Source organism: Dendrobates tinctorius, unplaced genomic scaffold (assembly GCF_039654945.1).
Source record: "Dendrobates tinctorius isolate UK_male_01 unplaced genomic scaffold, ASM3965494v1 ptg000028l, whole genome shotgun sequence".
Lineage (NCBI taxonomy): Eukaryota > Metazoa > Chordata > Amphibia > Anura > Dendrobatidae > Dendrobates > Dendrobates tinctorius.
The window spans coordinates 61,509,245-61,524,901 of record NW_027361696.1 but is presented as its reverse complement, the minus strand read 5'-3'; the positions used below and the strand labels follow the sequence as shown (position 1 = coordinate 61,524,901).

At 39.6% G+C, this 15,657-nt stretch overlaps 1 protein-coding gene across 2 annotated transcripts in view; it reads left to right on the top strand.

Moving 5' to 3' along the window:
- SYT3 (synaptotagmin 3) overlaps positions 1-15,657 on the top strand; it is a 315,149-nt gene that overhangs the window by 283,963 nt on the left and 15,529 nt on the right. For both annotated transcript variants that reach the window (XM_073570816.1, XM_073570817.1), the window contains 3 exons: positions 2,014-2,185; positions 3,715-3,844; positions 8,616-8,745. In XM_073570816.1, coding sequence (XP_073426917.1) covers positions 2,014-2,185; positions 3,715-3,844; positions 8,616-8,702 — 389 coding nt within the window. In that variant the 3' untranslated portion in view covers positions 8,703-8,745. The remainder of the gene's footprint in view (positions 1-2,013; positions 2,186-3,714; positions 3,845-8,615; positions 8,746-15,657) is intronic.

Sequence of the window (15,657 nt, the reverse complement as noted above, 5' to 3'; positions counted from 1 at the left end):
AAAATAATAAAATATTGTTCTGGATCAACCCTGGATCAAAAATGACCTACGAATAAACAGTAATGATTTAAAACATTATTGTAACACTGAGTGGATAATCTGTCATATTCTAGATTTTTATTGATGTCTTTATATCAAGTGCAATTTGCATTATAGTTGCGTAAGCGAATGAATCTGGCTGTATGATTGAGATTATTTTTACAAACTTCCACTAAATATTTCATGGCCTAAGCAATGAGCACTTGGAAAGCTTTAGAGGAAGTAGGAAGAACATTTCTTAACTATCTCCTAGACATGAAGTTGCCTGTGATTAATAATTGATTTTCATCACTGAAGTATTGCTACCAATCTTCAGTCACAACAATTTGTCTGAAGATTAAAAGTTTGCTTATAATAATAATGATCCAAATCTGCATTCTTCATGTTCTTCCTGTTCTTCCTGCCTATTCCTTCCTGGAGCGATGGAATAGATTTAGTTTATGTAGGACAATGTATCAGCCTTGTGATTATATTCGAAAAAGTTTTTGAAAGTGCAAAATTGGAAGTCTCCAACATGAGCGGAGAGATAGTAGAAGATTTGTAAGTGGCCCTATCAACAATTTGGGACATTTGAAAAAAGTAGAAACGGAGTAGTAAAATAAAAGGCGTGGGAGAGCACGGAAGGAAGATTTACTTTCTTGAAGGCATCTCTTGATTGCAGACTTTGACACTGATACATCCACCTATTCGAGAGTCTTCTCATGATGAATATGAGGAAACGTCCAATCTTCAAACGTGTTGCGACTGCAAATTGGTTCCAAAACTTCAATCATGAAAGTCAATTATTAATCACAGACAACATCACATCTTTGAGATAGTTCAGAAAGCAAGCCTCTGGTAACACTCATGAACAGCAAGGCCAGATTTGACATCTGCCCAGTACTGGAGGAAAATTCTATATAATTAAGAATAAGTTGAACTAGAATGGTAAGAATAAGTATGAAGAAACAAAGAAAGACATACCACATCAATGTTCACACATGGTGGAAACAGCCTTATATCATGGGCATTTATAATTGCCAATGATACTGGGTCACTGCTAGTGATGACAAGCTAATCTGCTGAAATTCGAATTTGGCAGACCAAGGGAATCAATTATACTTTATTGTGCTCCGCAGCCTTTGAGTAACTTACAATATAGAAAAACATAGATTAAGCAAGTAACTTATACTTTATTCACTTCTGCACCAGACCACACCTGTCCTGCCATCCAGTCCTGTTTCGGCCAACTCTACCTTTTGGCATTTTTGGTGCCTCTGGTACTGGTCTGTGTCTTATGACGTCTTGTGACTAGGCCTGACATCATGATGTGCGTTGCTTCGCAATGTCATGACATTGTGAGGTTATGTCAGTGGCAGAGGTTCTGAACATGCTGGCAGATAGAAATGGGCTGAAGATCGGACCTAAGAACAGCTGTAAAACAGGACAGGTGAGGGCAGTGGCAAGGTGAGTAGAATTTTTAAAATTCTTTTATCCCCTTCCCAACCCTCTAAAATAAAAAATAAAAAGCAACGCAAAATTTTCATAAAGTAAAAAGTAATAGAATGTTCTTCGATGGCCAAGTCAATCGCCTGACGTCAACGCAATTGAACATTCTTACTGAAAACAAACCATTAGGATGGGAACAACATACATGGTCGCAGGGTCAAGGCTTAAACTAGTGCCTTCAAAAGAAAGTTTCTTAAGGGAATTTATGAAGCAAAACTCTACAGAAGCTCAACACAATCTTGTTATTTGGGCACATACAATTCTTCTTCCACTATTCTATTAATTTTGACTGTCGTTAACTTATACATTTTGAATATTACAAATCAGTTTGCATGTACATCTGCTGAAATGGTCAATATTCTCCTGACTCCATTTCTTTAAACTCTTACCATCAAGTAGAAATATTCTTCATATCATTGACCCTTAGCTCATCTCCAGTTCACCATGTTATCATAATCTTTCTTGTTTTTCCTCTTTGTCTTAAAGATCCATATGTGAAAGCATCTCTTATTTGCGAAGGCCGAAGGCTTAAAAAGCGGAAAACATCTATAAAGAAGAATACGCTGAACCCGACCTATAATGAGGCGCTTGTGTTTGACATTCCTAATGAGAATATGGATCATGTGAGCCTCACCATTGCAGTTATGGATTATGATTGGTAAGGACTTGGTCTTATATCGTCGTAGTTTCACCAAACGATGACCTGAGTATTGTAGTCTGCTGACCACACAATGACCTACGATGCACTTTTTGAACAATGATAAGTCCAAGTCCCTTATTTCCCATCACACAGCCATTGAGTTAAGGCCCATTTAGACGAGTCAATAATCAAAATTGAGTGTTCTCTTCTTTCTTTGTCCTGTGTAAACAGATGATAGAATAAAATTCTGGTTGCCTGTCTTTGCAAGCCATTATACATCCACATATTGGATTGTATGAAGCCAGATTGGTAGCAATCTTTGCATGTGTTGCGGCTGTTGAACAGCCGCGAGGCATGCAGACGCGAGGACTCAAGCATATTTTTTGGGCACGCCGAAGGTACTCGGTTAGCACCCAAACATGCTCAGATAACACCTTATCCGAGCATGTTCGCTCATTACTAGTGCCTCGTTCATCCTCATGAGGTTCTAGATCCCAGCAGCTCCTCCTCAACACCAGGGATTCTGTCTTTTCATCTGCACCTTTTTTTACAATCTTTTTTATGTGTTTTCTTGATTTGCTTCCTTGTTAATCAATGTTGGCAGGATTTGGCGTTTGCAGATGATTTTGGCCATTTCATCGATTGATTTTTTTAAAATTTTTTACGCTTATGACCCCTTCTCACCAGAGTGAATGCCTATACATTTAAAATGTTTGTGCACATTTTGCAACGTTTTTATGAAACTTATTGTGCTAAACACTTGCAAAAAAAGGATACAGAGAAAACCAAGGAGCATCTTTTATTTTACACAAATTTCATCAACCACATGAGACATTTTAAATAGTTTGGCATGAAAAATTACAATGAATACCATAAGACAATAAAAGGAAAAATTACTTAAAAAAACAACAAATTGGACACATGGGAGGGGGTGATTCATTAAGACATTCGTAGTGCATACTTTCATTACGCTGGTTTGGCTGGAGTACAAGGTGACAAAATCATTAAGAGGCACATACCAGTTAATTAATTTGGATGATCTACTCAGAGGCAGTGTGCATGTCTGTTCACCTCACCATAGATGCTACTCCAGTTAGGGACTGGAGTAACATTTCTGCAGTACAATTGGACTGGTGGCTGTAGACAACCTCCATCTCGCCCAGCTCCTCCCCAGCTCTACTCATTTTGGAGTAGATGATTGTAACTGGCATGTAAATACTAAAAGTAGATAGATATTTGTGCAACTCTATGTTGCCCTAAAATTCAGTGACTTTTCCAAGGTTTTACGCTACTTTTCTGTTGGAAAAGGTTTGATGAATCAGCCTCATAGTCTTTAAGCCACCCAATAGCATTGATGCTTACTTAAAAATGTGTTGCTGTCTTCTTCTACCCTTCCCACACTTTTTTTTTTGTTACTTAGAAAAGTGACCATAACAAGGTTTAACTTTAGGTTATAACACTACTGTACTTTATGAAATGTCAGCACAGTTTGTGTCTTTGATCAGGTAATTGAGATGTAATTCCTATATTTCTTTGCATTTGTACAGTATAGGTCACAATGAGGTTATTGGCATGTGTCGTGTGGGCGGTGACGCGGACATGCCTGGAAGGGAACATTGGAATGAGATGCTGGCAAATCCCAGGAAACCAATAGAACATTGGCATCAACTGGTTGAGGTAAAGACATCTGCTTTGGATGATGAATACAGTCTTCTTTGGATAGACGTCCTTTATCGGTGCCGTCAAGGAGTCTATAAATACATTTGTAATTTATAAATTGACCAAAATGATCATAAACATAAAAATATTCAAATCTGACAAAATGTCGCCACTGTACATAAAACAAGGCACGATAATGTATTTCCTATGTATTTAATTATTGCTGGAATATTTTATGTAGAAAAGTCTCTTTTGTACTGCATGGCTATTAAAGTGTCTTTGTCAGGTCTCCTATCTGAGGCAGTATATGATGAGAGGGCGGATACAGATCTTGAGAATGTATAAGTATATAACATTTTCTGTGAAAATATTCCTTATTCTTATAATATAAAGCTATTTCAATTCCTGCTGCCAGTACTCATAAAGTCTGTAAGCCCTGCAGCTTTTCCCACTCATAGTGAAAGCCTGTGAGTCATGCTGATCCACTCACTAATTTGAAAGCCTGTGAGTCCTGCTACTCCACCCACTATTAGTGAAAGCCTGTGAGTCCTGCTGCTTTGCCCACTAGTGAAAACTGGTAAGTCTTGTTGCTCTGCTCACTAATAGAGAGTGCTTATGAGTCCTGCTGATCGAATCACTAATAGTGTAAGTTTGTGAGTGCTGCTGGTCCACCCACTAACAGTGTAGTGTAAGCTTGTGAGTCTTGCTGCTCTCCCCAGCAGTAGAGAAAGCCACTAAGTCCTACTGCTCTGCTCACTAATAGTGAAAACTTGTGAGTCCTGTTGCTCTGCTCACTAATAAAGAAAGCCTGTTAGTCCTTCTGCTCCACCCACTAAGAGAGCCTGTGAGCCCTCCTGCTCTGCTTACTAATAGTGAAAGACTATTGTCATTCTGCTCTGCCTACTAATAGGTAAAGCATGTGAGTCCTGTTGTTCCAACCACTAATTATTTTCCCTGAGCACATCTCTAACCTACAGAGCGTTGCATTAATCCTGTTAGTATTAGTTGTGCAAAGGTGACAGCGTAGAGCATTTATGGAGCTTTATGCCATAGCACTAGGAGATAGGAGATCTGATAGATCAGCTGTAAGTAGTGTTGAGCATTCCGATACCGCAAGTATCGGGTATCGGCCGATACTTGCTGTATCGGAATTCCGATACCGACTTCCGATATTTTTTCAATATCGGAAGTCGGCATCGGAATCGGAAGTTCAAAGTTGATTGACAGCCTGACGTCATCATGATGCGCGGTGTGTACGCATCATGATGCGCCGTCATTTCGGGCCCTCCTGGGGTCTCTGCCGGCCTGCCGGGGGGCTGTGCCGGCCTGCCGGGGGGCTGTGTGGACTGCCCGGGGTCTGTACCGGCCTGCCGGGGGGCTGTGCCGGCCTGCCGGTGGTCTGTGCACCCTGTGGGGGTCTGTACCGGCCTGCCGGGGGGCTGTGCCGGCCTGCCGGGGGGCTGTGCTGATGTCCGGGGGTCTGTGCAAGCATCGTCCGATGGGACTACAAGTCCCATCTGGCGATGCCTGCTACCATGACAGTGATTGACACATTAGCCAATGATGGGACAGTAGTAGTCCCATCATCCGGCTAATGTGTTAAATGTTAAAAAAAAAAAAAAAAAAAAAAAATACTACATACATACTACATGCATGCTACATACATACTACATGCTACATACATACTACATGCTACATACATACTACATACATACTACATACATACCACATATATACTACATGCATGCTACATACATACTACATGCTACATACATACTACATACATACTACATACATACCACATATATACTACATACATACTACATACATAACACATATATACTACATACATACTACATACATACTACATACATACTACATATATACTACATGCTACATACATACTACATGCTACATACATACTACATACATACTACATGCATGCTACATACATACTACATGCATGCTACATACATACTACATGCTACATACATACTACATATATACTACATACATACTACATACATACTACATGCATGCTACATACATACTACATGCTACATACATACTACATATATACTACATGCATGCTACATACATACTACATATATACTACATGCATGCTACATACATACTACATGCTACATACATACTACATATATACTACATACATACTACATACATACTACATGCATGCTACATACATACTACATATATACTACATGCTACATACATACTACATATATACTACATGCATGCAACATGCATACTACATATATACTACATGCTACATACATACTACATATATGCTACATACATACTACATATATACTACATGCATGCTACATACATACTACATACATACTACATATATGCTACATACATACTACATATATACTACATACATACTACATATATACTACATGCATGCTACATACATACTACATGCTACATACATACTACATATATACTACATACATACCACATACATACTACATACATACTACATACATACTACATGCTACATACATACTACATATATACTACATGCATGCTACATACATACTACATGCTACATACATACTACATATATACTACATGCATGCTACATACATACTGCATGCTACATGCATGCTACATACATACTACATACATACTACATGCTACATACATACCACATATATACTACATACATACTACATACAATACATTCATACAATACATACATAGACATACAGTACATATAACATAGAGTAACATACTTACCAATACTTGTCACATTGTTCCCCGAAGCCATTGTCTTTTACGGAATAAATATTAACATAACAAACCACAAAAATACTCACCCACGATCCGAAGCAGTCCACGAGTGTGTCCCACTACGATCTTGGGTAGAGAACTGCAGCATCAGCTGTTGCTGCCGTTCTCTACGGGCTGCAGGAATCCAATGACGGAAGGTAGGTATCCTTCCGCACTGTATTCCTCCGCCACTTAAAAAAAAAAAAGTCCCTAGTCTCACTTTATGCCATTGCTGTGTGGGAAATTCCCACGCAGCAATGGCATAAAGTGAGACTAGGGACTTTTTTTTTTTTAAGTGGCGGAGGAATACAGTGCGGAAGGATACCTACCTTCCGTCATTGGATTCCTGCAGCCCGTAGAGAACGGCAGCAACAGCTGATGCTGCAGTTCTCTACCCAAGATCGTCATGGGACACACTCGTGGACTGCTTCGGATCGTGGGTGAGTATTTTTGTGGTTTGTTATGTTAATATTTATTCCGTAAAAGACAATGGCTTTGGGGAACAATGTGACAAGTATTGGTAAGTATGTTACTCTATGTTATATGTACTGTATGTCTATGTATGTATTGTATGAATGTATTGTATGTAGTATGTATGTAGTATATATGTGGTATGTATGTAGCATGTAGTATGTATGTAGTATGTATGTAGCATGCAGTATGTATGTAGCATGCATGTAGTATATATGTAGTATGTATGTAGCATGTAGTATGTATGTAGCATGCATGTAGTATATATGTAGTATGTATGTAGCATGTAGTATGTATGTAGTATGCATGTAGTATGTATGTGGTATGCATGTAGTGTATATGTAGTATGTATGTAGCATGTAGTATGTATGTAGCATGCATGTAGTATATATGTAGTATGTATGTAGCATGTAGTATGTATGTAGTATGTATGTGGTATGTATGTAGTATATATGTAGTATGTATGTAGCATGTAGTATGTATGTAGCATGCATGTAGTATATATGTAGTATGTATGTAGCATATATGTAGTATGTATGTAGTATGTATGTAGCATGCATGTAATATATATGTAGTATGTATGTAGCATATATGTAGTATGTATGTAGCATGTAGTATATATGTAGTATGCATGTTGCATGCATGTAGTATATATGTAGTATGTATGTAGCATGTAGTATGTATGTAGCATGTAGTATATATGTAGTATGCATGTTGCATGCATGTAGTATATATGTAGTATGTATGTTGCATGTAGTATGTATGTAGTATGTATGTTGCATGTAGTATATATGTAGTATGTATGTTGCATGTAGTATATATGTAGTATGAATGTAGCATGTATGTAGTATGTAGTATGAATGTAGCATGTATGTAGTATGCATGTTGTATGTATGTAGCATGTAATTTTTTTTTTTTATTTTTTTTTTACATTCAACACATTAGCCGGATGATGGGACTACTACTGTCCCATCATTGGCTAATGTGTCAATCACTGTCATGGTAGCAGGCATCGCCCGATGGGACTTGTAGTCCCATCGGACGATGCCTGCACAGACCCCCGAAGCCTGCACAGCCCCCCGGCAGGCCGGCACAGCCCCCCGGAGCCTGCACAGCCCCCCGGCAGGCCGGCACAGCCCCCCGGCAGGCCGGTACAGCCCACCGGAGCCTGCACAGCCCCCCTGGCAGGCCGGCACAGCCCCCCGGCAGGCCGGCACAGACCACCGGAGCCTGCACAGACCCCCTGGCAGGCCGGCACAGCCCCCCGAAAGGCCCGTAGAGACCCCAGAGAGGCTGTACAAGGGAAAAACAGGATTTTTCTTATTCCGATACCGGAAGTCCCATAGACTTGAATGGGACTTCCGGTATCGGAATCGGCGATACCGATACTTTTTTTTAATATCGGCCGATCCATTCCGATCCGATACTTTGAAGTATCGGACGGTATCGCTCAACTCTAGCTGTAAGTGAACCTGGTTCATGATATTAAAGGATTTACTCTCTTTATTGATCTTTTCAGGAGAAAGCTTTGACCAGTTTTGTGACAAAATCTTCCCCACCTCGGGAGAAGCCAAGTATAATAGTGGACAATACACTGTCTGACTAGTTAATTCCACTGTCTAGGAAAAGAGAAGCAGATCAGGAGAGCTGTAAGTATCACATGTCCATCAAATTTGCATTTTGAGATGATGGAGAAACCAGTTGATATGATTCCGATAGTTTGAACAGTGCTGTAGGTCACATACTGACAATGTTTTTAGCCTTGGATTTGGAAAAAAGATCCTCTCCAAAATTCACATCTCAATCCATTTAAAAGACTCTGTGAATATTTTTCTTAATATTTTAATTCAGAATTTCAAAGGTTTCTTACCAACAAGGCTTTGAAGACAACAGAGTGGAAATAAAGATGAGAATTTGTTTGTGAAATCTACACAAACTTAACATTGAAGTAAAAAAAAATCCTGCAAAAAATACTTAGGGAAAAAATTGTGCACAGCCCAGTAAACGGTATATACAAAAGAGTCAACAGAGATCACAGACAAAATTTATATAGAACCCAACAACATGATCTATGGGCTCAGACCTTCATATGTCACCATTAGGAGAGAAAACAAAACCCAAATGCGAATTGTGGCAAGTTTCTCCCCCTGGCAAATGGAAAAAAAAACTTTGTGGCTTCATAAGTACAATTAGGGTCGCACTGGTGAGCTTTGGAAGCCAGCATCTGCGAAAAGTTGAGGTTTTGGCTATGACCATGCTTTCCATAGGAGACCATCATCTATGTTAGTTCTCTGCCCACTCTGTGCCCCTTATCCACCCCCTAAGTGCCTCATTCCATTTTATCAAGAGCTGTTGAGGTACAAGAAATCTTTTGCAAACTCTACTTTCCAGGCCCAAGAGATTTGCCAACTCCTTTGGTAGTCTGGGAGATCTCCTCATTTTTCTGGGAGCCGACATACGAATTGGTATGTTGCTTGCAAGAAGTCCAAATGTCTTCGATATTACCAATCAGCACATGTAGAAGAACTGATTTTAGTCTTTGGATTTGCTGTGCAGAAGAACAATATGTTCAGTAAATATTATATTTGGAAAATGGTAAAAAATCATGTACCACATTCATCTAGGTCAGTGTTTCTCAACTCCAGTCCTCAAGACCCACCAACAGGTCAAGTTTTCAAGATTTCCTTAGTATTGCACAGGTGATAATTTCATCACCTGCTCAAGCAATTATTCCATCACCTATGCAATACTAAGGAAATCCTGAAAACATGACCTGATGGTGGGTCTTGAGGACTGGAGTTGAGAAACACTGACATAGGTCACACACACAGTATATTGCCTATATGAAGAGAGAAGGAAGATCCGGCACTGGAGACTTGATAAAATCCACGATAAGTTTTATTCACATAATTTCATGATAAAACCATAAAGGGGAAAACAGACCCCCACGCCTGACGCGTTTCGAACCTTAACCAGGTTCTTCCTCAGAGACATGAAACAAAACAGTTCACAAAATGATTATAAACATTCCTAATCAGCAGAGGGACTCCACACATGTGTATAATCAAAGAGGCAGACAACTAAGCCCTCAAATCACTGGTGGAGTCACTTCCTTGCAAGAAGAAAGAAGAAAAAAAAAAAAAAAAAAAAAAAGAAAAGACCTAAACAGCAATGGACAAGACATAAAATATACAAAAACATGTGCAATAATACGTATATATGCATAAATACATAGCAACTTTCAAATGACATAAAAACAAAAAAAACAAACAAAGAAAAAAAAATATATATAAAAAAAAAAAAAAAATCTCAGCACTCAATAGAAATACATAAGATCAATTCTATAATTTAAACCTTGCGGATATCGTGCATCAAGCGCAAGTATCCAGAAGGCTTCCCGACAAGTATCCGAAGGCTTACTACACTGTCGGGAAGCCTTCTGGATACTTGCGCTTGATGCACGATATCCGCAAGGTTTAAATTATAGAAATGATCTTATGTATTTCTATTGAGTGCTGAGATTTTTTTTTATTTTTTTTTTTGTTTTTATGTCATTTGAAAGTTGCTATGTATTTATGCATTTATACGTATTATTGCACATGTTTTTGTATATTTTATGTCTTGTCCATTGCTGTTTAGGTCTTTTCTTTTTTTTTTCTTCTTTCTTCTTGCAAGGGAGTGACTCCACCAGTGATTTGAGGGCTTAGTTGTCTGCCTCTTTGATTATACACATGTGTGGAGTCCCTCTGCTGATTAGGAATGTTTATAATCATTTTGTGAACTGTTTTGTTTCATGTCTCTGAGGAAGAACCTGGTTAAGGTTCGAAACGTGTCAGGCGTGGGGGTCTGTTTTCCCCTTTATGGTTTTATCATGAAATTATGTGAATAAAACTTATCATGGATTTTATCAAGTCTCCAGTGCCGGATCTTCCTTCTCTCTTCATGTTTGCAACACATGGTGGTCAGCCATTTGATCCCTAGGCACGACCGGCTTATAGGACTATTTTGGTGAGCACAAATTTCCCTTTCCCCTTCCTAATTTTCTAAGTATATTGCCTATGCCTCCAAACTGTCCCAAATCCAGCTGACAGTCATGAACTTGAGGTTCTGTTCCGCTGCCCAGGTGGTCGAGATTATGTCCTGACTACAGCTAAATCAAGGACAGTGTGAGAGAGGCTGTGTGAGCATCATACTGTCTATGGGCGAAGCCGGGGCATAATACTGTATGTGGGGTGCTGTCTGGGCATTATATTGTGTACTGTGGGGTCATCATACTGTACTATGGGGGCCAAGAAAGGGGTACCATACTGTGTGGGAAGACTCATGGGCTTCTCTAGCAGGATGTATCTCTGTTTCTGATCTTTTAAAGCTGGAAGGCATGCATTACCTTTCACACATATTCTCACTGACATTGACTAGGCGGTGGTTTTCCTTGTTAGAGAGTCGAAACGCAGATTTGTCTTTCCACACCTTGATTATACAGCCTCTGATCTATTACTGTGATTGAATGCATTGTAAACGAGTTTCCAGCTGTGGAAATTGTCTGGTATTGTACCGTTAGAGTCAATTCATTAAAGTCTGATATAATATGCGGTGCCTTGGGAAGCCATATTACCAGCGGCAAAGATTACTGTATACGGCCTGCAGGTAAAAGCTTGAAGTCTTATTAGCGAGTAGAAAAAGCTTTGTGTCAAAATATCAAACTTCGATAAATTAAACAAAAATTATTCATAGTGTAGAACTAATCTGTTCAGCTGTAAAAGATGCAAAGGTTTGAATTGCCTGACCGTACTTTTCTAAAGAGCCTGAAGGGCTCTCGGTCACATTGTAGGGCAACAATACTAAAAATGGCATGAGATGGTTGGGAGAGACTTGTAGGATTGGAGCCAAAAGGCATCTGGTTTCCCATAAACTTCTGAGACAAAGAAATCTCCAGTGTCCATTACCGGATGGCTAAATACATACAGTGAGTACGGAAAGTGTTCAAACCCCTTTAAATTTTTCACTCTTTGTTTCATTGCAGCCATTTGGTAAATTCAAAAAAGTTCATTTTAGCTGAAAAAAACCCAGAAATGTAGAAATTTTTGCACATTTATTAAAAAAGAAAAGCTGAAATATCACATTGTCATAAGTATTCAGACTTTTTGCTCAGACCCTCATATTTAAGTCACATGCAGTCCATTACCTTGTGATCCTCGTTGAGATGGTTCTACTCCTTCATTGAAGTCCAGCTCGGTTTAATTAAACTGATAGAACTTGATTTTTAAAGGCACAAACCTGTCTATATAAAACCTCACAGCTCACAGTGCATGTCAGACCAAATGAGAATCATGAGGTCAAAGGAACTGGCCAAGGAGCTCAGAGACAGAATTGTGGCAAGGCACAGATCTGGCCAAGGATACAAAAGAATTTCTGCAGTACACAAGGTTCCTAAGAGCACAGTGGCCTCCATAATCCTTAAATGGAAGAAGTTTGGGACAACCAGAAGTCTTCCTAGACCTGGCAGTCCAGCCAACCGAGCATTCGTGGGAGAAGAGCCTTGGTGAGAGAGGTAAAGAAAAACCCCAAGATCGCTGTGGCTGAGCTCCACAGATGCAGTAGGGAGATGGGAGAAAGTTTCACAAAGTCAACTATCACTGCAGCCCTCCACTAGTCGGACCTTTATGGCAGAGTGGCCCGACGGAAGCCTCCCCTCAGTGCAAGACATATGAAAACCCGCATAGAATGAAGACGAAGATAAAATTATCACCAAAAAGTTCTAAGTGGTATGTGTGGAGAAAACCAGGCACTACTCATCACCTGCCCAATACAATCCCAAAAGTAAAACATGGTGGTGGCAGCATCATGCTATGGGGGTGTTGTTCAGCTGCAGGGACAGGACGACTGGTTGCAATTGAAGGAAACATGAATTCGGCCAAGTACAGAGATATCCTGAATGAAACCCTATTCCAGAGTGCTCTGGACCTTAGACTTGGCTGAAGTTCACCTTCCAACAAGAGAATGACCCTAAGCATACAGCTAAAATAACAAAGGAGTGGCTTCAGAACAACTCTTTGACCTTTCCTGACTGGCCCAGCCAGAGCTCTGACCTAAACCCAATTGAGCATCTCTGGAGAGACCTGAAAATGACTGTCCACCAACATTCACCATCCAATCTGATGGAACTAGAGACGATCTGCAAGGACGAATGGCAGAGGATGCCCAAATCCAGGTGTGAAAAACTTGTTGCATCATTCCCAAGAAGAATCATGACTGTACTAGCTCAAAAGGCTGCTTCTACTCAATACTGAGCAAAGGGTCTGAATACTTATGACCAGGTGATATTTCAGCTTTTCTTTTTTAATGAATTTGCAAAAAATTCTACATTTCCGTTTTTTTTCAGTCAAGATGGGGTACAGAGTGTACATTAAATAAAAAAAGGAACTTTTTTAAATTTACCAGATGGCTGCAATGAAACAAAGAGTGAAAAATGTAAAGGGGTATGAATACTTTACATACACACTGTATGTCATTTTTCAAGAAGAGAGGACTCTTGATGTTGGTCATCAATCCATATTGTTCAAAGGGAATTTCGATGGCTGGATCACAGACTTATTTTTCCAAGTTTTGAGAATTCTCATCCATCAGGCTTGTTGGTTGAAGCACTCGATCAACACTCACACTCAGTGATGGAGCCAATTTGCAGCTTACCTCATCAAGTGATCACTGTCACTTGATGAGGTTATAACTCTGGAACACTTTAACGGATCCCACTGATTCTGAGATTGTTTTTTTCATGACATACCGTATTTTACTTCATGTTAATGGTAAAATTTCTTCAATATGACTTACGTTTATTTACTATAAAAATGGAAATATGGCGAAAATTTTTACAATTTTCAAACTTTTAATTTGCATGCCAGAGAGATATGTTACACAAAATACTTAATAAATAACATTTCACACATGTATACTTTACAAAAGCACAATTTTGGAAACAATTTTTTTTTTTTTAGGAACTTATGAGGGTTAAAAGTTTACCAGTGATTTCTCATTTTTACAACAAAATTTACAAAACCATTTTTTTAGTGAGCACATCACATTGAAGTCACTTTGAGGGGTCTATATGGCAGAAAATACCCAAAAATGACACCATTTTAAAAACTGCACCCCTCAAGGTGCTCAAAACCACATTCAAGAAGTTTATTAACCCTTTATGTGCTTCACAGGAACTGAAGCAATGTGGAATTTCACATTTAACTTTTTTTTACAAACATTTTACTTCAGAACCATTTTTTTTTTATTTTCACAAGTGTAAGAAGAGAAAATGAACAACAAAATTTGTTGTGCAATTTCTCGTGCATACGCCGATACCCCATATGTGGGGGTAAACCACTGTTTGGGCACATAGCAGGGCTTGGAACGGAAGGAGCGACGTTTGACTTTTTCAGTGCAAAATTATTTGGAATTGAGATCGGACGCCATGTCGCATTTGGAGAGCCCCTGATGTGCCTAAACAGTGGAACCCCCCAACAAGGGACACCATTTTGGAAACTAGAACCCTTAAGGAGCTTATTTAGATGTGTGGTGAGCACTTTGATCCCCCAAGTGCTTCACAGAAGTTTATAACGCAGAGCCGTGAAAATAAAAAAATAATTTTTTCCTCAAAAATGATTTTTTAGTCCACTATTTTTTATTTTCACAAGGGTAACAGAGAAATTGGACCACAAAGGTTGTTGTGCAATTTGTCCTGAGTACGCTGATACCCCATATGTGGGGTAAACCACTGTTTGGGTGCATGGCAGAGCTTGGAAGGAGCGCCATTTTGGAATGCAGACTTTGATGGAATGGTCTGCGAGCATCATGTTGCATTTGCAGAGCTCCTGATATGCCTAAGCAGTAGAACCCCCCACATGTAACCCCATTTTGGAAACTAGACCCCCCCAAGTTGCTTATCTAGATTTGTGGTGAGCACATTGATCCCCTAAGTGCTTTACAGAAGTTTATAACGCAGAGCCTTGAAAATAAAAAAATCGTTTTTTTTCCACAAAAATGATTTTTTAGCCCCCAATTTTTTTATTTTCCCAAGAGTAACAGGAGAATTTAGACCCCCAAAGTTGGTGTGCAATTTGTGCTGAGTACGATGATGCTCCATATGTTGGGGTAGACCACTGTTTGGGCACACGTCGGGGCTCGGAAGGGAGGGAGCACGTTTGACTTTTTGAATGCAAGATGGGCTGGAATCAATGGTGGCATTATGTCACATTTGGAGACCCCCTGATGTACCTAACCAGTGGAAACCCCTCAATTGTAACTCCAACCCTAACCCCAACACACCCCTAATCCTAATCCCAAACCTAACCATAACTCTAACTACAAACCTAACATCAACACACCCCTACCCCTAATCCCAACCCTAACCACAACCCTAACCGCAACACACCCCTAACCACAACCCTACCCCCAACACACCCCTAACCATAACCCTAACCACAACCCTAATCCCAACCCTAACCACAAACCTAACCCCAATCCCAACCATAACCCTAACCACAAGCCTAACTCCAATACACCCCTATCCC